Genomic DNA, 22,538 nt, shown 5'->3' on the forward strand with positions numbered 1-22,538 from the left:
GCAAAATTGTTAGGGGAGCAAAATTTCAACACCAGTGCTGCCTCAGTACAGCTACGTGCTTCCGTCGCTGGGCTTTGTTGAAAGTGGCTTCTCCATACAAACCAGGAACTCTACTTTTCTTGTCTCTGTGGCTGTGATCTCCTGGGTGACGTGGACACCATTAGGCTGTTGAATGAGCATGCCTACTGTAAGGGTGACTCCCTACAGGGAGCCAGCCCCCATCACCCTAACATCCACCTCGCCAAGCACAGGGAGAAGCAGTGGGTCTGAAGCAGCTAGGGGGAGGGGAAAGACTCGGAGGGAGAGGGAAACCAGCGTGCAGAACAATGGGAAAGCTTAGGGGAGGAGAGATGCAGGCAAGAGCGCAAGGATGCTGGAGAGCCCTTCCACCACCCTGACAGGGAGGAGACTGAGAGGGCATCGCTTCTTCTGGCACAAGAGTTAAGGAGAGCACTGTGACGCAGGTCAAGGGGGGCATTTTGGGGTGCCCCGACTACTTTGCTGGAGTAGGAACAGACGCACGCCATTGCCGGATTCTGATTCGGAATGAGAGGTCATGTTTTAAGCTGTCTCTGCACTGTAAATACTTTGCACAATAAAAGTCTTTTAAGACAAACTGGACTCAAGCGGAGTTACTCTAGAGTAGCCACGACGACCCTCTGACACCTACTCTGTCTGTTTCCCTGCCTCCCTGGGCACTGGCAACCCACTCTATGCCATTGGTGGGAAAACCTTCTCCCAGGGGCCAAAAGTGCCCCCAAGTCCATTTATTTGGCCCTTGAGACTCCTCCATCTCCCACCAACCCTGTCCTGCACCCTCCCCAAGTAATTTTGCTCATCTGGATGTGTCCATGGACTATGACGACGTCTCTTGTTGGATGGAATGAGAGGAGTTGAGTTCCTATGGAGAAACCCCTGAGTTTTATGTGCCTGGAACATAGTGAACCATACAAAGCTAAGTCACTCCCCTTCCTCTGCCCACTTTTGCATCTGGTCCTGCCCACCATGGATGCCTGCTTAGGAATGAATGTGGCTTTCAGGTTCTCCATCCTGGTCTAGCCTTCTCTGGCTAGCAGCTGCTCTCCAGAGTCTCAAGCTACGCTTCCCCCACCACTTACTCTATGCTCCTTTTTAGCAGGTCAGGTCACTGGTCCATCTGGCACAGTCCTGTCTACACACTGACCAGCAGGGGTTTTCCAGGGCTTCAAACAGGGAGCTTTTCCCAGCCCTGCCAACCTATGACCTATCTATCATTTCTAGGACAGGAGTGAGAGGCCTGCTCTGAACAGTTCAGCCTTTGTGGAGACATCAGAACATGTCCTTTGAGTCAAAGCCTCTTCTTGATTTACTCAATTTTTGTATTATGAAAAAATTGCTTCTTCTGGCCCTTTCATGAGCACCTATAATATATGAGAAAGCACACTTCTCCCACCCCTTTAATAAATCAGACTCTCTTTGGTGTACTCCATTACCTGCCTCGCTGCTCACATTTCTTCCTCCGCCTGCCCCCTTGCCATTATGGCTGTTTGGAATGCGTCAGGCGAGAGCATCCTCACAATCTCGCCCATAAATCTTTGGGGCAAAAGCGCAATCTTTGTGGATGGCAGGGGTTCCAAGGTCTGGGCTACCCTAAATTACCGGTGAAATTTTAATTTGCCATCACTCCAGCTGTGCCTCATTGTGCCGCAGAGATTGATGTTGACACAGCTCCCATCTCCCAGATCAGGAACGCGAGCAGATCAAAGGGATTATGGCTTATACAATGAGTTAGTAACTAAAGTTTTTTTTTTCCTTTTCAAAAACCCTCTGGAATCCATCTTGACGACAAGCACCATAAAAGGGCAATTATCAATTCCCTTTCTCTCTCTTTGCCACTTTGAAATTGTCTTTCAAGCTCTGCCTAGCCCATACAGCGATAGGGCTGCCAATCACTCGGTATTATACCGCTCTATTAAAACTCTGAGCAGGTAATCAGCCAAGGAACTCCAATAAAGCCGGCCCTACCATTAGGCAGCATGAGATGGCTGCCTCAGGTGGCAGACGATGGAATGGGGATGGTGAGTTATTGGAGGGGAGAGAATTGTGTGTGCCACATAGTCTGCCCTGAGGTCATATCCTGGGCTCCCACCAAGAATCCCAGGAAATTAGTTTCTTAAGGGTGTTGGGAATTATAGCTTTGTGTGTGTGTAAACTACAACTCCCAGGATTCTTTAGGAGAGATGTGTGGTTCTCTTTGATAGCCAGCAGCATTAGTCTTCTCTGTCCAGCTCTCACTTTGCTTCAACCCTGGTGCAGACTGGATTAGCGGATGGGTGAGACCTCTGAGTACAGATGGTCATAAGTGCTTGAATTCATAGAATCATAGAGTTGGAAGGTACCTCAGGATCATCTAGTCCAACCCCCTGCAATGCAGGAATATGTAGTTGCCCTATATGGGGCTCAAACCTACAACCTTGACATTATCAGGCACCAGCTTTGATCATGCTTGCTTGAGCCTCAGACTTCCACCGGATGATACCTTGTCCCTCTCTTTCATGGACTCACCTTTGGGTCCACAACAGAGTAGCAGGCGATGGAGGGCTTCCTTGAAGATTCTCTGTGGTGCAGTGTGTCTGGCTATTAATCAGAAGGTTGGTGGTTTGAGCCCACCCTGGGATAACTGTGGGTTGGACTACATGACCCTTGGGGTTCCTTCCAATTCTACAATTCTATGATTCTAGAAAGACCCCAGTGAACTTCATTCCAAGGAAACAAAACTGTGGGAAAGCATCCATCCCTGGAGTCTCTGACTGCTTGGAGGTTGGGGTGGCATGCAACAATACATGAATATTAAAATGAAATAACACTCAAAAAGGAATATTTTGCTGACTGCATAATTCACTTAAAACAAACAAACAAAAAGCCCCAGAAACTGTAAAACCATGAAGTGATAGGGATAGCGAAAACAGGTACGTAGCTTATCCTTCACAGAATGAGCTGCACTCTCCTTTTCCTGGGATGTTAGCTAGGATTTACCCCACTACTTTTTCTTTTTTAAAAAGATATACCATCATATACCCAGGTGGCGCTGTGGGTTAAACCACAGAGTCTAGGGCTTGCTGATCAGAAGGTCGGCGGTTCGAATCCCTGCAACGGGGTGAGCTCCCATTGCTCGGTCCCAGCTCCTGCCCACCTAGCAGTTCGAAAGCACATCAAAGTGCAAGTAGATAAATAGGTACCACTCCAGCAGGAAGGTAAATGGTGTTTCCGTGCACTGCTCTGGTTCACCAGAAGTGGCTTAGTCATGCTGGCCAACACACCTGGAAAAACTGTCTGCGGACAAATGCCGGCTCCCTTGGCCTATAGAGCGAGATGAGCGCTGCAACCCCAGAGTCGTTCATGACAGGACTTAACTGTCAGGGGTCCTTTACCTTTACCTTTTTACCCTAGGACCTTAGGATGAAGAGTGGGTAAATGATGATGATGATGATGATGATGAAATAATAATAATAATAATAATTCCATCTATCAGACACTATATTGCTGCCCCAGGCAAAATATAGGAAGGTGCCCACCACCCCACCACAATTCTATGTGCAAATGTTAACCGGACAGGTAGCCAGGGCATCACAATAGGGGGGCGATGGGGGCGGAGCACTCCAGGCTCCACTCTGCGGGGGGGGAGCACGGCACCCCCTTGCTACCTCCACTGATTGCTGCCGCTACCGCAGCGGCGGTGCAACCGCCATCGTGGAGGCCCCGATGTTGCTGGCCTCGCCACTCGCTTCTTCCTGGTGGGGCAGAGACAAGGGGCAGGCCAGAGAGTAGCGTCAATGGCGCCGCCGCTCTAGCATTGTGATCTGCGGATCTGGGCACCGGAGCACCACCCCAGCAACCTGCTCCATAGTGCGCACACGCAAGCAACCCGCTCCGACGTGCGCATGCGTCATGACGTAGCAACGTTATGTCATGATGCATGCGTCACAACGGAGCGGGTTGCCGCCCCAGGCAGCAGAGAGGCTCTGTACGTGCCTGCAGGTAGCTAAACTGTTTTCCACTTTGCTTGCCTCCACTGGACATGAGAGCATCAAGAGAGTGCAGGGCAGACTGGGTGGCATTCTAGCTTTCCCCACCACAATTTCTACCCATCTGCTGCATTCTGCCTAATGATAGGGCCAGCCCTATTCACTGTATTATACTCCATCTACCTGCCCCCAAGTTCTTTACTCTTGGGGACAGAGTGGCAGGTGGAGTAAGAAACTGGGTCCCTCTGGGCTTTCTTTTGAAAGCCTGAAACTCTCCTAGATAGAGTTTTAAGCATTTGAGTGCAGTACTTGAAGGCTTGAAGGGACTCAGTTCTTTTTCAGGAAGAAAAGAGCCTCATGTTTGCTCATCCCTAGATGGGCATGAAAGAGGTTTATGGCACATCCCAGAGCTGGCCCACCCATGAGGCAGGCTGAGATATCTTACTTCAGGTGGGGGAAGCCTACAAGGTGGCCGGCGGCAGCACTGGTTTCCCTTGAGATCTTATGAGATCTCACCAAAATCTCATGAGATCTCATGCTCTTTGTGAGATCTAGCCAAAACCCACTGGAACCTGTCACCATTCAACCCAGGCGAAGGAGACCGCTGCGGTAGCAGGGCAGGACTTTCCTGTTTTGCCTCAGGCGGCAAAAAGGGATGTGCCACTCCATTACTTACATTATAAACATGTGTACTGGTTTACATACAAAATGGCTTGAGCATCATGGCTTTCCACCCAAAGGTATCATGGATATTGGTTTTCTCAAGCTTCAGAAAGTGCTTTGTTAAGAGATCATTGGCATGTCTACGGTGCCACAGTTCATTGCATAGCTGCCAAGTACCCCGTTTTTCCCGGGAAACCCCATATTTTCTTACCATTTCCCGCTGGTCTCCCGAATGGATTTTTATCCCGTAAATCCCCCGGAAAGTAGCTCCTGCCGACGGCCATGTTTCTGGTGCCACTCTGCCCATGTATGGGCACCGGAAATCGGGCAGCGGCGGCATCAGAAGTCACTTCTATGCATGTCCGGAAGTGCGTAGAAGCGACTTCTGGCGCTGCAGACATTTTGGAAATGGGCAGAGCAACGCCGGAAGTCGCTTCTACGCACTTCCGGACATGAGTAGAAGCGACTTCTTGCACCGCAGCCATTTTGGAAATGGGCAGAGCGGCACCAGAAGTTGTTTCTACGTATGTCCCGAAGTCGCGTATAAGCGACTTCCGGTGCCGTGCCGCTGCTGTTCCCGGATTTTTCAATCCGGAACTTGGCAGCTATGGTTCATTGGGTTTGTTGGAGGGTGGCTGAGCTGGCTGTTAAACCAGTTCAGGTAGGCAATGGAGGCCTGCCCTTAGCAGAACAGTTCCTGGTTACCATGTGCTTGCAAAGTCCAACAGCAATGTGACATGATTTGAGGGGCATATTTTCAAGAAATGCTTGAACTAAGATCTACACTATCCCAATCTCATGACACAGCTAGTGTGGGGTAATGGAAGGAGTGTAGGTCTTCGTCCTGCTTTCAAATTTCTTTTCTTTCCTGCTTCTCATGGTCTGACCTTGGGCAAGTGATTGCCTCTCAGCCTAACTTACTTCTCAGGATTGCACCATAAGGCAAAAGTGAGATGGAAGATTGTCTTGCCTTATACCCTTAGGGCCTAGGTGTGAAACAAATTACAAGATTTATTTTCTTCTTCATTTTTTTAAAGTGTCCACTCAAGAGATCTGATAATTTTGGCTGAGTTCCTCCCTTTCCATAAGATATTCAGCATGTGAAATGGCTTTATTTATTTGCATTGTAGATATATTGCAGAGTGCACCAGGTTTTATTAATGAAAGGCGTGTGTTGACATAGGATTGTAAGTGGGTTCCCCCCCCCCCCCTGATTCACTTTCTCAGTTTGGCAGAGAGAAAATAATTCACCTTTTGTCACCCATCTGTTTTCTGGTTCAAGCTGCCAAGTTTTCCCTTTTCTCGCGAGGAAGCCTATTCAGCATAAGGGAAAATCCCTTTAAAAAGGGATAACTTGGCAGCTATGCATCTGAAAAAACACAATGTTTGAATGATGTCCAGGTTAACTAAGCTGCATTAGTTGGATTGTGCAAATGTGTCCAAAGTCCCTGTGGGAATTTCCAAAGACTGCTAAGCAGTAAGATGAAGAAAAGAGCATGTGTGTTTTGGATTGATTTGGAAATTAAAGATTGTTCAATTCCAGCAACACCCATAACTAGAGGGGTGTGTGTATGAAATCTGGAGAATTAGAGGAATATAATAATGAATAAAGATGTGTCTAACACTTTCAAATATGTTTAGAGATAGTGCTCCTTTTCCAGTACCTTGTCAAGTTAACCCTTCCCTTCCCAACTGTGACCTCCTCCCAAAATACTGCAATTAGGTTTGAACAAAAAGTTTTCTGTTGGGGTCAATAGGAGATTGCTATGTTTGTTTTGGGTAGGTGGGTGGGGTAAGAGGGGGGGCAGGGCAAGAAAGGTATGCCCCTGGCCAGATTGGGAAGCCCCAATGACTGGCTTGTCAATCATTTGTTCCCTACCTGCTATCGAGGAAAGTAAGGAATTCTTAGGGAAGTTTTTAATGTTTGGAGTTTTATCGTGTTTTTAATATTTTGTTGGGAGCCACCCAGAATGGCTGGGGAAACCCAGTCAGATGGGTGGGGTATATATAAATAAATCATGATCATCATCACAGTATTCCTGTCTCATTGATGTAAAATTGGGACCAACATAACAGTCATTTAGGTGCCATGCAGTGTTCCTTTCTAGCGGTGCTGTGTTAGCACACACAGGATAAATAAAGGGGGGCTAGAAAATTTGTTCATCTCTCAGGACCAAGTTATCTTTCTCTGGGTGGCTCAGTTTCATAATGCGGACACATTAATTAGCATGATAGTAATTTGATTTGGCATGATGGCTAAATGGAGCCTCCACATTCAAGTGCAGTATATCTCTGGATACAGTAGATGTTGGGGACAAACATGCCTTACCTTGCTTGTGATCTTGTGGCTGGTCACTGTTGGAAACTGGAGACTGGGCTAGGCAGACCTTTAATGTAAGAACAAAGCAGTTCTTAGATTCTTACAAAGAGCAGGTATGTGCACTGGCAGAGGAAGAGGAGTGCGGGGGGAGCGCACTGCCCCCGGCAGCACGGTCCCAGTGGGGTGCCATTGTGGCTGCCCCCCGCACACGCTGGGTGCCATGCCCCACAGGCAGCGTGCCACGCCCCCAGGATGCACACCACGCCCCTATGATGTGCCACGCCCCCAGGACACACACCACACCCTTGGGACGCATGCCAGTCCTGTCCCTGCCTGCTCTCCACCCCTCGGTGCTGGAGCATGAAGTTCCGCCACTGGCTATGTGTGTGCAGGGCTCCGGGTGTGTCGTGGGGTGAACTACTGATGCACAGCAACTCCTAGATTTGCATCAGGGCAAACACGCCTATTTGTGGGTCTCATGCATTGAAATCCAGGTGTTCGTCATTGTTAGAGTTGGAAGAGCATCCCAAGGATCATCTAGTCCAGCTTCCTGCAATGCAGGAATCAGAGCTGAATCGCCAGGCCACACACTGCGATGGAGAGCTGGGGGAAGGCGCAGAGAACCGTCTTCCTTCCAGATGCCCTTTGTCACATTTTCATCTACCTGGACAAACCTGATCTTTGGACAGGCAGATTGTGCCTACAATGGCGCATCATGCACCAGTCAAGGTACAGCCAGCAATACAAACACATCTTTGCACAACTCTCAACCCTTTCTGCCTCTGCTCTCAAGGCTTGGAAGGGCTGCAATTGGACAGTGCCTGAGCGAGCTGGTGGATTTTAGTCCTCCTTTCTGATCTCACTGTCTTCCTCACCCTGCCTTGATCATGGCATCGTCAAAGGGCTAGATGCAGAGCGAATGAATCTTTGGTCATGTCTAAACAAAATTTCTGCCGAGGGCGTCCTCCGCTCTTATTGCAACATGGGCCACGTCATCCTGTAATTACATGGAAAACTGTTATTGTTGCAGAGACACACCCTGGGCTGGGCCCTGGGCTTCAAACACATCTGGATTTTGAAATCTGGCTCCTTGACACCCCCCCCCCCACAGCAACCCACATTAATGCAATGGGGGGGAGCATAATCCTAATCCCTTAACCCCCCCCCCCCAAATTCATAAGGAATTGCTCAAAGCTTTAAATCTAGCTTTGTGTGTCTGTGTGTGTTTGACTTGGGGATTGGGATTGCCTGACCCAACTAGTGAGATTATCTAGATGAGCTTGATGTGATAGCTACTCCTAATTGCCAGGAACCTGTAACTCATGGGAGCTGCAGTCCAGGGGCCAAGGGCAAAAGTGAGCAGCATCTGTTGGCTTTGAAGCTGCCGCCTAGCAGAGTATGATTTCACTGGTGGCTTTCTTTCCTCTCCACAGACCGAGCTCTCCCTGCAGAAAGAGCAGCTGCAGCTGAAGATCATTGAGCTGGAAGATGAAGTGGACAAGTGGCAGAAAGAGAGGGACCGTATCAAGGTGAGAGCGACACAAAATCCTCCTGCTCTTCCCCCTTCTTCCCCAAACTACTCGCCCCTCACTGCTCTGCTCATTTCCTCCCTCCTACTTTTTGCACTCCAACAGAGGCCACGTCCACACCATACATTTAAAGCGCTTTGATGCTGCTTTAAACAGTCATGTCTTCCCTCAAAGAATTCTGGGAGCTGTAGTTTGTTAAGGGTGCTGAGAGTCGCTAGGAGACTCCCTCAGAAAACTCCAATTCCCAAAGTTCCCTGTGAAGAGTGTCATTGGCCTGATCTTGTGGGATGCTCTCCCAATAGAGTTTGAGCAGGGAGCTTCTGCTTCAGCTTTCAAATGCCTGCTAAAAACATTTCAGGTCCACCAGGCTTATGCAGGCAATGAAAACAGATGCTTTCCACAATAGTTAGATGCTTTCTGATATTATTATTATTATTATTATTATTATTATTATTATTATTATTATTATTCAAATATATACCATTGTAAAACTACTCTCATACAGTTTTATGAATAGAGGCATATATAGCTAACGAAATAAACTTTAGTAGGTCTACTCTGAGTAGGACCAGCACTGGATACAGCTGGAGGCTTCCACCTTCTGTCTTGTTTTTCTCCTCACTTCCATTTCCTCCCCATATGGTTCTCCTAAGATGTCATTTTGCTTCCTCCGCTCATGTTCTCACCTCTTGCTCTTTCTTTTCGAGTATCTCTTCAGGGCCAGACCAACCGCATGGGCTAGAAGTGGGGTGGGGTAGGTGGAGAATAGGCCCATAGATCTAACTTGGCGGAAGGCCAGGAACACACAAGCTCGTCTCACACTCCGGGGACTACCCAGCACATTTAAATTCTGTGCCTTGGCTCTGCCAAAGTTGTCTGCTTATCTCGACTGGCAGAGCTCATCCCTGAATAGCTGAGGATGTTGCAAAAATAAAAAATCATGTCAAGCAATATATGTAAAGCCAGATTTTTCTCTTTCCAAATCTCAGGAGAATGCCTGAGCATGGGAACTTTCATTATCTGGATTCACTGTGCCCCATGTTAATGTAATATTCATTCTTTTACCGTACTACTTAATACCTTTTGAAAAAAGAAATCCCTGACCTACCACAAAGGAGCTCAGGGTGGCACGCCTTTTTTTTTTTTTGTGCATTCTCCACCCATTTTATCCTCTCAACAACCTTACGAGGCAGGACAGACAGGGGAAGTGTGTCTGGACACTCAATGAGCTTCCTTACTGAGTGGAGCTCTGAACCTAGTTCTGCATCAGTTCTAGTCCTGGGTTCTAAGACAGCCTTCCCCAACTTGGAACTTCAAGATGTTTTGAACTGCTACACCCACTAGCGGCCTAAATGATATGGAGGGCACCAGGTTGGCGAAAGGCTGGCTTAAAAGTCTCCCCAGGGATTCACAGGGAAAGTACCAGAATATTTTGAGCACAGGATTTAGCTGAGAATCTGTGTGTGGGTGGAAACATTCTCAGTAGAAACCGCTAACGTGGTTAGATCAGAGGAACCCTGGGAAGCTATCAACTGATGATGATGTCATCTTGAAGTGCTTTGTTATGCCTCTGCCCTGCAGGTTGTACTGTGCACAAAAGCACCCTTTCAGACTTCTCCTTGTTCAGCTACACTTAATAATCTAGACCAGGGTGGGGAAGCTTTTTTCCAGTCTGAGGGCCACATTTCCTTCTGAGTAGGCTTCTGAGGGCCACATGCCAATGGTGGGTGGAGCCAGAGGGAAAGTGGATGAAGCAATAAATATAAATTTGACTTTATGTTCAGCTTGCTAGTTTGTAATCATGCTCACGTACCCCTCTCTGTCCTCCACCTGGACAAGCAAAAGGCAAAATTAGAGGTGAAGGACAGGGGAAAAACACTCAGGGTATGAAAACAAGCCAGAGAGGGCCAGTTTCTTTGTGATAGATGAGTCAACACATTTATCTCCCCCTGTCTCTTCGTCTAGAACTTCACCACCAATGAGAAAGCCACGGTGGATCAGCATTTCAAAGAGCTGATCCGTGACCTGGAGAAGCAGCGGGACGAAGTGAAGGCCAGTTTGGATCACAGGGAGAAGGTTGCCGTGGAGAACATCAAGGAGATTGTGGAGGAGCTGGAAGAAAGGGCCAAACTCTTGCAAGAAGACAAGGAGACCAGGGAGCAGATAGGCCAGATCAGCGACTCAGTGCTCTTCCTGCAGGTATGCAAGGCTGTTTTTTTCTTCCATGCTGACTGTGGTGGCTGGTGGCTATTGGGGCTGGTAGGGCAGAAGGCAGGGAGGCCAACACTAGGTGGAGCTAGAGTCAATGAGCTAATTTTGTCTCCATCCTCCTCCCCACTACAGAGTTCCACAAGGGCAACACTGAAACGAAGGAGGAGGAAACAGCCATAGACAGTGCCACCCACCTGGAATTCTTGTTAGTAGCTGGGCTGGTGAGAGGGAGGGCAGACTGAGGTTGGTGGGGCAATACCCCATTTGCCCTCATGGCCCAGTCTCCGCTGCAAGAAAGAAATCAGATGGCAAAATACCTGCATGCTTTTACGACTTCGCTGTATAGCACCTTTACGCTATTGCCTGATTTGTCTATAGCAGAGGTGGGCAGCCTGTAGCGCTCTAGATGTTATTGGATTCTATCTCCTATCAACCCCAGCCAGCATGGCCAATAGTTGAGGATGATGGGAGTTGTAGTCAAGCATCTGGGTGGGTGAAGGTTTTCCACCTTGGCCTATAATTTATGCAAATATGTATACATCTCCACACTCAGCACCTCCGCCCCCCTCCCCAGGTTAAATCATACATAAAGGAAACTAAACAGCTGTTCATAGATGAGATGTGTCATTTATTCTGTCAGCATTGGTGAAAGGGAAGGAGAGTTTTGAAATCGCTGTTCTCAGCCAAACACTGGGAATTCTGCTTTGACCTGTAAGGAGTTCACCAGAGGCTGACGACATCCTTTCAAACGTTTCATCTTCATCCACTATCCTGAGCATAAGGGCTATTCACTTGCTGTGTCCTTCAGATGGGGCGACACAGTTCAATTGGTGGGGTATTATTATTATTATTATTATTATTATTATTATTATTATTATTCCTTCGACTTCCATCAGCCCCAGCTAGCATGGCAAATGAAGATCTAACTTGCAATCCAGTGACATTTGGAAGGCATCATACTGGCTACCTTTGCTATATTCACTGTCTTTTTATTACTAATAATGTTCAGTAGTGTAATGGCAAATTCAGAAATGCAGGGTCTGCTCCTGGTGATCACACCCATACCCCCTCAGAGGCGCATGCCTTCCATAATGATTCAATAAGCTTATAATTATACAATAATATTTAGGGATGCATTGCCATAATCAATGCAGGTCTCCATGAGTTGCCGTTCAGCTAGATCTACTATTTTCTGTACATGTACATGGGTAAATGTTTAGGAGCACTCCAGCATCTTATTCGGCAGTGACTTAAGTTGCACTTTCCATGAAGTTCCATTGTACATAACAGAACCTGTGCATCATTTTCTTGAAATGGATTCACCTTGTGTTTTCGTTGTTCCTAAATCCTTAGCTTTGGAGCAGACAGTGGTTAGAAAGCTCCCCTTTCATGCAGATTGAGTAGCTCTAGGATGCTGGAGACAGGGACCCTGCTGAAGAAATAGTAATCTGTCTTTGACCCCCTGCAACCCTGGATCACTACACCACTGCCTATATCCTGTCTTTCTTCTATTGAACTCAAGGTGGCATATCTAGGATTTCAGAGTGGTCCATCGGTACTTAGACCAATGACCAGACCTAGGCCTGCTTAGCTTCAGCCCAGTGGCTCTGTCACGTGTCTTCAGACCAAACCCTCCTCCTCCTCCTCTGTATTCCACTTCTGTTTATCACTATTATTCCTGGCAGGAATTTGGAGCAATGATGAGGAGCTACACCATTCCACCCTCCCTGCCGACGTACAGCATCCTGCTGGAGGGAGAGAACATGAGCCCGTCTATGGGGATACTGAGAGACGACCTCCTGAACGTGTGCATGAGACATGTTGAGAAAATCTGCAAGGCAGACCTCAGCAGGAACTTCATTGAGAGGAACCACATGGAGAACGGTAAGGAGAACTTATTCCACCTGGCCTTTTAATTCAGTTTAGAAGTGGTTCAAGTTGCTGCATCCCCTTGAGGAAGGTCTCTGGCCTGTCTGTTTCTGAGATTACAGTGCCATCTCCTGTACCCACCTTTCTTGAGAACATCTCTTTGTATTCACGGGGGCTTACTTCTGAGTAGACATGCATAAGATTGCACTGTGAAGTTATGTGCACTTTCTTTGGCGTTTTATCATTTGAAGTATACTTGGAACTCAAACTTGCAGAAACAATTGTAGAACTTTTCCTCTTTATTTCCCCAAAGCAAAGGCATTCTTCCTGTACACTTCCCCCCAGAAAGTCTTTATTATTTCACCCTTCAATGCAAAGATTCCCCAACAAGCTCGAAATACAATATTTTTTAAAACCAGCAATAATATTATCCAAACCAAAACTAATGATAAAAGTTCTGCAGATGAAATGAAGGAGCAAGTGCATAAAAGCAGAGCTTAAACCACAGTTCTAAGAGGCCTGAGATTTTATTTTATTTTTTAAGTTATTTCACCTAGTGACAAATGGAATTTATTAATTTATCTATCTATCCAGTCATTCTTTCATTCTTATATCTCACCCTTCCTCCCATCTGGAGCTCAGGGCGGCAAACGACTAATAGAGAAGCAATTATGCAAAGTAAGACATCATGTAAACCACAAAGTCGCAGCAGCAGCAATTCAACAGCAAATAACATCAGTAAAAGCTGCACCAGAAAATAGTTTGCCTCATTATGCAAATGTCTGGCTGGTATAAAAATATTTACAGCCACCCTGTAAAAACACCATCGCTTACCTCTACCCCTCCATCTTAAGACACAGAATGTCTTAAGTGAACAGCTGACACTTCAAAGTGCAATACTTAATAAATCATGCATCAATTTAGCTAATCAGTAACGGTGGAGCAATAAAAATGCAACAAATACAGCAGAATATTCAAATCCAATAAATGGAATGTAGTGATTTCACTTGGCTATTATGGCTAATAGCCACCAATAAATTTCACCTTCATGAGTTTGTCTAAGCCAAGAGTGGGGTACAGTACCTGGGGCCTTCCAGGTGTTGATGGACCCCAACTTCCATCAATTCAAGTCAGCATGGCCAATAATCAGGGATGATGGGAACTGAAGTCCAAAAACATCTGGTTGGCCACATGTACGAATGGAAAAATCTACCAATTTCAGTTTCTCCCATTTTCTTGTTTGCACCTGCCTTATGTTCGATTTGCCTCACTTCTGCATCAGTTTGCATTTTTTAAAAAAAATCTACATGAACATTTTTAATATGTTTTGTGCACAAACATCCCAACACACCCATTCCTGCACATTTCTTTTGCCTAGTGTATACATTTCTGCAAGTTATCCCTTTAACATAACACATTTCCATGCATTACTGTTGTGCACACTTTCCATTAACACATGCACTTTGGGTTGACAAAGTATATCACATAATTCCGAGAAGTGCAATTTTGAAGGACAGCTGTGTTTAGGTTTTCGTGTTGGTTCAGAAACATGTGGATCAGCATTAAAGTGTAAACTGATACAAATCTCTTCCCCAGCCCAATATTCAGTTTCCCTGGCACACACACACCCAACACTACACCCCTGAGTAGTTAGAGTGTTGGACTAAAACCTGGGAGACCAGAGTTCAAATCCCCACTCAACCATGAAGCTTACTGTGTGACCCTGGGCCAGTCACTGCTTCTGAGCTTGACCTACCTCACACGGCTGTGTAGGACATGTTGAATTTTTCAACTTTCAAATTCTAAAAATTAGGTGTGTTAAAAAGTTGTGACATGACTTGGGAATTTGGAATATATTTTGGTTAAATTAATATTATTTAATTTTGCTTGCTAAGTAAAAAGTGTGGAGAATTGAATAGAAATCATTAAAAATGATTGCCAAGTACTTGCAGTTTTATTAATTATTTTTATTTAGCATTGCCTGGCATTTTCAGAAGGTAAAATTAAAATTCTTTGGTTTTCCAAAAGCAATTTATATGCTTCTTCATCAAAGGTAGACTTGCCAAGCTAAATGTTGTCCAGTCACAAAAATAATAGCAGATTTGCATTCCTCACAACATTGCCCCAAAATGTATTCTTAAGACCTCTCACTGATTCCCCCCCCCTCAAAAAAAAGTTTCACCTCCTAAAATGGCACTTCTTACATGTGGCGGAAATTAAGCAAGAAGGGGGAGAACAGCATACACCCCCTTGAGGTTCTCGGAGAAGAAGGTATTATATAAATTCAATAAATAAATGAATGGACAATGCAGTGACTATCAGTATATAGATCTTAAATTAAGCATATAAATTAATATAAGCACCCAAGATTTCCAAATAGGTAACCACATGAAATTGACAACTGTATGAAATACATTTGCAAGATCCTCAGACCATAGATCAGGGGTCAGCAAACTTTTTCAGCAGTTGTGCGGTCCACTGTCCCTCAGACCTTGTGGGGAGCCGGACTATATTTTGAAAAGGAATGAATTCCTATGCCTCACAAATAACCCAGAGATGCATTTTAAATACTGTAAAAGGTCACATTCTACTCATGTAAAAACACGCTGATTCCTGGACTGTCCACGGGCCGGATTTATAAGGCGATTCAGCCAGATCCGGACCCTAGGCCTTAGTTTGCCTACCCATGCCATTGATGGTGGGGATATATCCTCAAAGAATAAACCTCCTATCCAACACAAGGGCTGACAAGGGGCTCATGAAGCACAAAGTTGTTATACTCTGTAAATAACTTGCTTCCCTTTGTCAAAACTGAACTGACTGCCAATTCATTTCATCCAAAATTATATTTTACAGCACAAAAGGGAAACCGTCCATTCAGATGTCAGTGTTAAAACATCCATGGCATTTTGTTTGGGCTGCAGTTATATTCTTTCCCTGCTGATGCTGTGAAACTGTGCTTTGCAACACAGTAGTTCTTAATCATTGCTTATAATTCATGTAATTTCTGGCCCCATGAAAACTGCTGACAGTTGCTAGATGTATTACCCACATTTTTTTAAATAAAAAAACACCTCAATGATGTAGGGAATATAAGGCCTTAATCTGTTTCATGTCTCAGATTCTTATCTGTAAAATGGAGATAATATTTCTCCGCATCACGAGGAGTTGAGAAATCTAAAATATGAATTAACTCTTGGCAGCTCCCGGTCCTGAGAACCAGATAGATGCCTAGATAGATCGTCGCAGGGCCTCCAGACAGAATCTACTTTGCACAGGGCAGAAGGGCTGGCATTTATGTGCGAGTAATGATTCTCATGCGTAGGGAAGATGAGGAGTCAGAGAAAGGCTTCTATCGCAGGGAAAGGTCTTTGATGTGGCTCTTGATGAAGGTTGCCATGGAAACCCCAGATCTTTATCATTTCATTAAGATCTGTATCAAACATGCCTCTGTTTGTTCGTTGGCAAAGGGTCTTGCAAATCTCTCTAGGCTTCAAACACATCTAACGTGCCAGAGACATGCTGGAACACTCTGGCGCAATAATAAGATGCGAGGAAGCAGATCAAACATAGAATTGGGCTGAGTGCAGTCATGGGTACAATCTCATCTAGCTTTCTGAGCCAGCATTTTAAAATACCCCCAATTTAAAACTGAAGATCAAGAAAGGTGCTAGAAAGGGAAGGAGGCATATTTGGGCAGCATGTGCACCAGGAACAACAAACCTGTGGCTTTCTGGATACTGAGGCTCTCCAGCTTCCATCAAGGTCAATGATCAGAGATGATGGGAGCTGTAGTCTAACAAGCAACTCCTGCAGGGCCACACACTAGTTCTCAGGGCAGAGCCCAAAACTGAAGCGGATCTTGAACTGTAAGGAAGTATTAAGTCTCTGGAATCAGTAGCACAGGAAACATGGTTAAATACATTTAGATTTTCCAAGGCATGTCCAAAGGCCTGCACTGAAGGGACCTTTTGTAGTTGTGTAGGAAGGGAATTTCATAACTGCGGGGGCCACCACTGACAAGGTCCTGTGCTTGTGAACTTAGTAGACTGTACTTGTGGGCCTCTGCAGCTGATTTTAAAATATGGGGGGGGGGGCAGCTCATCTGAGTGAAGGTGCTCCTTGAGTTAAGCCAGCCCCCAAATGTTTAGGACTGTTAAGTAGGGGCTAGGAACCTGTGGCCCCACAGATATTGTTGAACTACAACTCCATTATCCCTGACCATTGGCAGTGCAGGCTGGGGCTGAAGTCCAAAAGCATTTGGAGGGCCACAGGTTCATCACCCCAGTGGACAACCCTAATGGGTTTATTTTACACTCTGTCAAGAGGAAAGAGCAGCCTATAACCCCAGGGAGCTTGCAATTATACCACCCACAATAACCTCATCCCAGATCCACAGGAGCCAATATTCACACAGCTTCACCTTTCCTGTCTGTAAAATGGTGACAGGATTACTGGCTTGCCTTATAAGGCTGTTGCAGCAGTTGATGAGATAATGTGTGCAAAGCGCTGGGATTTTTTTTTAAAAAAACCCACCCCATAAGTATATTATTAGTACCAGGAACAGACTAATATATGGGACATAACTTCCATTTATGAATGTTCCATTGCCACTGTGGATAAGTATTTCTGTAGTGCTATCCATGTGCATGGATCTTTGCGACACATAGTAGTTGCGCTTTTAGTTGACCCAATGAAATGGATGAACCTATGCTAATCATGTACTCTGAGTAGGCCTAGGACTGTCTATAACCCCATGGGTTTTTTTTACTCAGAGCAGTATTGAGGTGCCCCAGTGTGGATCAGGACCATGGTGTTGGGAGAAGGGTGCTTCCCCATCACAAACCATTTCAATTTCCACTGTCTGTAGAAGAGGAAAACATACTGATGTTTCGCCCTCTGTGATTAATAGTAGCATTGGAAGGTGAGAAATTTATGTCAGGAAAATGACCCCACTTTGAATCAGGGCATGATGAGTGGCTTTTATTAAAAAAGGAAAAGAATTTGGAAGCTGTATTCAGGGATCTCCCACATCACATTAAGCTTAGACTTTATTAGACCAAACATATCTCCCCATGTTGCTTCTTGGTGAAGGTTATGGAAATCACTGTTCTTTTTGGATGGATGTAGAGCCTTCTGCTTCAAGAGAATTTATACTTTTCAAATAAATGACCATGATTATTTTTTCTTTCCCTGCTGGCAAAGTATTCAGAGACTTCAATTAAGGGGGAAAGGCATACAAAATATGCACATTGAGATAAATTCACACTAAAATGCTGGTGAGTGTTCATTAGGGCTCCCCCCCCCTAATGGCAAACTGTGGAGAATTTAACTTAGGGTTAGAAAAGAGAATCCAAAATTGACAGAATCACTCATCCCTAATTGAGCCTTCATATAATAAAACCAAATCTGAAAGGTACTAAAGTAGAAGGGTTTCTTTTTAAGAAGTCACAGGTCCAGTTTAGGAGAGAAGGGTTGCGTCATCCGCCGCCATCCACCTACACACATCCAAGACAAAACTCTGTTTGCTCCACCCACTTCTATTCTACAAAAGAAAGGGGAACTTTAGCACCTGGTTCTGTAAGTGGTGTCTCATTCAGAGATGCTACAATGCAATTTTCACAGCTGGCCAAGTCTGTGGGGAGTTGCAAAGAGTGCAGATAAGTGGATGCCTCCTCCAGCAAGGGTTGGAATAGCAGAGAGAAGGCAGAAGGAAGGGAACTCTGCTGGGATTGATAATGGATGTTAGTAGGTGGTCGTAAAATACAGGTTAGGTCACAAAATGCCAGCTTCTGTGAACCACGGTTTCCTCCTGATCAGTGGGATTTCTGCATGGGGACACTCATTAGATCACACAGGGTACAATCTGATGCACTTCTCAGTTTGAACCATTGACACTTCCCAGTGACAGATGCCCCAGTGACAGCCTGGAAGAAAGACCTGAGTTTCCATTCAGGCTCAGCTTCGCACATCCTCCTTAGCCATTTCTGCACAGTTTTGGCTAAGCCAGGAGAATAGCTTTTTTTTTTTTTTGAGTCTTAATGCCACATTCCCTGGTCGACAACTGCAGACCCTTACTCTTGTACAGCAGGTGATATTTGAGTTTGTTTGTGTTTTAACCTGAGCCTGCCTCATTTTCAGTTTCAAAATCAACCTGTTTGTCAAAATGCAGCTTTGAAATTTGGGGATTTTGCAGTGCAGTTCTCTAACTTCACAATGCACTAGATTAAGCAGGTGCATGAAAACAAACTAATTAGTGAAACCAACAAGGATGCATTTGAGTAGGGCAAAATGCTTGGAAAAAATGGGCACATGAGTCAGATCGGCATATATAAATGTGCTTCTTATAAAGCCATACTAAGAGGCTGGTGAATTTTCACGAGGATTTTGCTGCAGAATAATCACAAATTTCGGCAGGAATGTGGAGGATTGAATTTAAGGCTGGAAAAATAAGAAAGTGAAAGAACCAAAACTGATAGATCCTTCTTCCATGACACACACAAACTTACACCTCTTGATCCTCCCTTCAGGCAAGCAAGAGGAATTATGACAAAGGCACATTTTAGCCAGGCAAAATAACTCATGTAGGTTGTGGAACAAGGCCAATGAGGGTCCCAGCTCCTGACCTAAGGATCCCCAGCTCTCTCAAGAGCCAATAACCAATCACAACCTTTGCTCCTTGTGCAGGCTACATGCAGCTCAGCCTGTGATCCTGCTGTCATCAAGTAGCAAACATCCAAATGTGTATCACGATCTCAAAAAGAACTTTGTGTACCTGATGAGTCTTCCTGGGTTCAGCTTCTCAGTCCAGACCCAGGGAGCTACTCCTTGTTTCTTTGCTTTCCCCCCTCTTGTCTTATGGTTGTTATGTTCCTGCTATGAACTTTCAGGAGATCACCGTTTCATGATGAACAACTACTCTGACTGGAACCAGCCAGACAGCATGAAGAGGTTCTCCATGTTCCTGAATCCAAAAGGTATGAAGCAGAGGCTAGCCAAAACTACCTGCCAAGCTACCAGTTTTGTTGGTGTGAGTGTTGCGAACTGCTACAGCTTTATTTATTAGCCTTCTCAAAGCTACAGGTCTTGATGGACCACAACCCTCATAGTCACAACCAGCATAGTCAATGGTCAGGGGAATGATGAAGGTTGGAGTCCTCCAACACGCAGGAAACAAGCTTGGAGAAGACTGTTTTATATTCATGGAAGGATCTGTGTTGTTCCAATGTTCAGCACCCTTTTGTCCCCCTTGCCATGTACTTTTTCTCAAGGCCATTTTCATCTCCTGTGCCCCTGGCTTCATTTGCCCTTAGTGCCATTTCATCTGATTTGTTGACTGGCAACTAATGATTTTTCATGGAATCGTAGAGTCTGTGGGGTTCTTGGGAGGGCATCTACTCTACTTCCACTGTCCGGTGGAGGAAATCCAGAGATCAGGACTATCCTCAGCAACAGGTAGCTGGCCACCCTCCACTCAAACAACCTCCAATGAGGGAGAGCCAGGTCATTTGTTCCATTGTTAAATTGCTCTGAACAGCAGGAGGGTTCTTGTATTGTTCAACCAAAACCTATCCTTCACCCCTGTGTATTTTACTTTGAACATTTCACAGCAGTAGAGAACCAAGCGAGACTTAAATGTCCTCTTCCCAACCCGTTTGGAGGCCTAGATGGCATATAGAGATGATAAATAAAGAAAACAATTTCTTGGGAGGCTATTTCGAACTTCTGATGGCTCTCGAGCAAAGAGCAGCTTAACCTGCTCCACATCTCTCTCCCAAAGCCAAAGTCCCGACATCCCCAAGACAATCAGTCTGAGAGATGGAGCATGAGTGAGTAAATGAATGTAACTAATGGCTACTCAGGGAGAGCTTTGGGTCATTTGACTCAAAAGCTCCTTTGGTGCACTAAGGAGAAGGATGGACAGTTTCATTCACAGGCTGAACTCTTTCCCCTGTTAAGATTGGGTACATTATTTCTGATTCTAAATCTGCTGATTGGATTGTTTTTAAGATGGCAACACTGGACAGATCCTGCTGGTGGGGTGTGTGTGTTGCAAACCTGCTGCATTCCCTCTTCTCTAACCAATAACCAAACCAATAAGCAAAAGTTTAAAAATGTTAGAGGGAGGTTTGCATAAAGTGCCTATATTAGTGAAAATAGCATACAAAAAATGTAGGTGCGCGTCGGGGGTGGTGGTGTGTGAACTAAAATGCTGGTGAAAATTGAGGACTCCTCCCCCCCAAAAAATAATAATAAGGGCAGTGATGCAGAAATTGTGCCAAACGGAACTGAAGACTGAAACTGAAATTGGCAGATAAGTTCACCCCTAGCAAATCCTCAGTCACCTAATTTGTTTTCACACCAACTAATTCCTTAACTGCATTCTCTCATCTAGGAGGAAACTACAACACTAGAGCCTGGGAATTTTCTGCCTTGCAGACTGCAGAGGAGTCCATTACAGCAGGGAACTCTGCTTACTCTCTGAAAGGTACTACTCTTCACACCTTCAGTGCTGCTGCTGGTGGTGCACCACTCCACCTTACCCCGTCAATTCCCTTTTACAGAGTTGCTATCTTTCCCTTCACCCCTGGGGACATAGGTTAGTAGGAGAGCATCTGCTTTGCAAGCTGATGGTCCCCCAGGTTCGACCTCTCAGTGCTTTCATTTAAAAAGAAAAGCATGAGCTAGCAGGCCCTCCCAAAAGCCACTACTGCCCAATGCTGGTGATTTAGAGCCCCTGAGAGGGCTGAGAATGTCTGGCAGGCAGTGTGGAGTAGAAAGTCAGGATGGGTTCTTTAGTTAGAATCCTGAAAATTAGGACAGTCAGGAGTAGTAGACCTTTGAGGACCTCAGGCAGAACCCGACGAGCAGAGGAGTTGTTCCAACAAGAGCACTGACTCAACTGAGCCCTTTGATGCTCCCTAGGCATGGAAGCTCCTCTCAGGCTCCACCCTCCTGCTGAAGAACGCAAATCTTTAAAGGGCCTGGAGCATAGCACACCCTCACCTGCCCATGACCTTGTGCTAGACACTCTGCATGTGCTAGCAAGCAGATCCACCGGAGGATGAAAATGCACATCCCTAGAATGAATCAGGCTTGGGGCTGATATTCTCTACAGGTCTAGATTCAGAGGTCTTGGGCCTGTGGGAAGGATCTCTGGTTGCTGAGCTAAGGCTCAATATCTCCTCGGTCAGTTTTCACCATTTGTTTTTCACCATTTGTACCTGTGTCTAGATCAGAGCTGGACTTTGGATCATTAGAGTAGACCAGCCTTCCCTAGTGACCCAAAGCTGTTTTAGACTCCAACTCCCATCAGCTGCAGGCAGCATTGCCAATGGTCAGGTAAGATGGGAGTTGTAGTTCAGTTATCTGAAGGTCCCATAGTTGGGGGAGGCTGGAGAAAATAGTCTTGGTCATGATCTTTCTCCAGCTATCCACATTCTCTTATAATACCAGAACTTGGGGTCATAGAATCATAGAATTGTAGAGTTGGAAGGGACCATGAGTGTCATCTAGACCAACCCCCTGCAATGCAGGAATCTTCTGCCCAACGTTGGGCTCAAACCGTGACCCTGAGGTTAGGAATCTCATGCTCTACTGACTGTGCTATTCTCCATCATCCTACAAAGAGGTCTATTGGAAGATTCACGACAAACAAAAAAGGAAGTACCAAATATTTATTCACACAGCACATAGTGAAACGATGAGGTTCACTCCCACATGGTGTAGTAATGATGGCTGTAAAGGCAGTTTAGACAAATTCATGGAAGAGTAGGCTATCAATGGCTACTAGCTACACCAACTATGTTCTACATCTGCTCTCAGATGCAATATGCCTCTGAATACCAGTTCCTGATACTCACAAGTGGGGAGAGTGTTGCTGTACTAAGGTCATTCTTGAAAGCTTCTCATGGGCATCGGGTTGGCCACTGTGATAAGGGG

General features: G+C 45.6%; 1 protein-coding gene across 3 annotated transcripts in view; it reads left to right on the forward strand.

The window, feature by feature from the left end:
* The window catches only part of TRIM29 (tripartite motif containing 29), a 47,306-nt gene that overhangs the window by 12,835 nt on the left and 11,933 nt on the right, over positions 1-22,538 (forward strand). For all 3 annotated transcript variants that reach the window (XM_035139070.2, XM_035139072.2, XM_035139073.2), the window contains exons 2-6: positions 8,421-8,516; positions 10,482-10,715; positions 12,413-12,611; positions 19,487-19,573; positions 20,992-21,084. In XM_035139070.2, coding sequence (XP_034994961.2) covers positions 8,421-8,516; positions 10,482-10,715; positions 12,413-12,611; positions 19,487-19,573; positions 20,992-21,084 — 709 coding nt within the window. The remainder of the gene's footprint in view (positions 1-8,420; positions 8,517-10,481; positions 10,716-12,412; positions 12,612-19,486; positions 19,574-20,991; positions 21,085-22,538) is intronic.

Source organism: Zootoca vivipara, chromosome 15, assembly GCF_963506605.1.
Source record: "Zootoca vivipara chromosome 15, rZooViv1.1, whole genome shotgun sequence".
In the NCBI taxonomy this organism is placed as follows: Eukaryota; Metazoa; Chordata; class Lepidosauria; order Squamata; family Lacertidae; genus Zootoca; species Zootoca vivipara.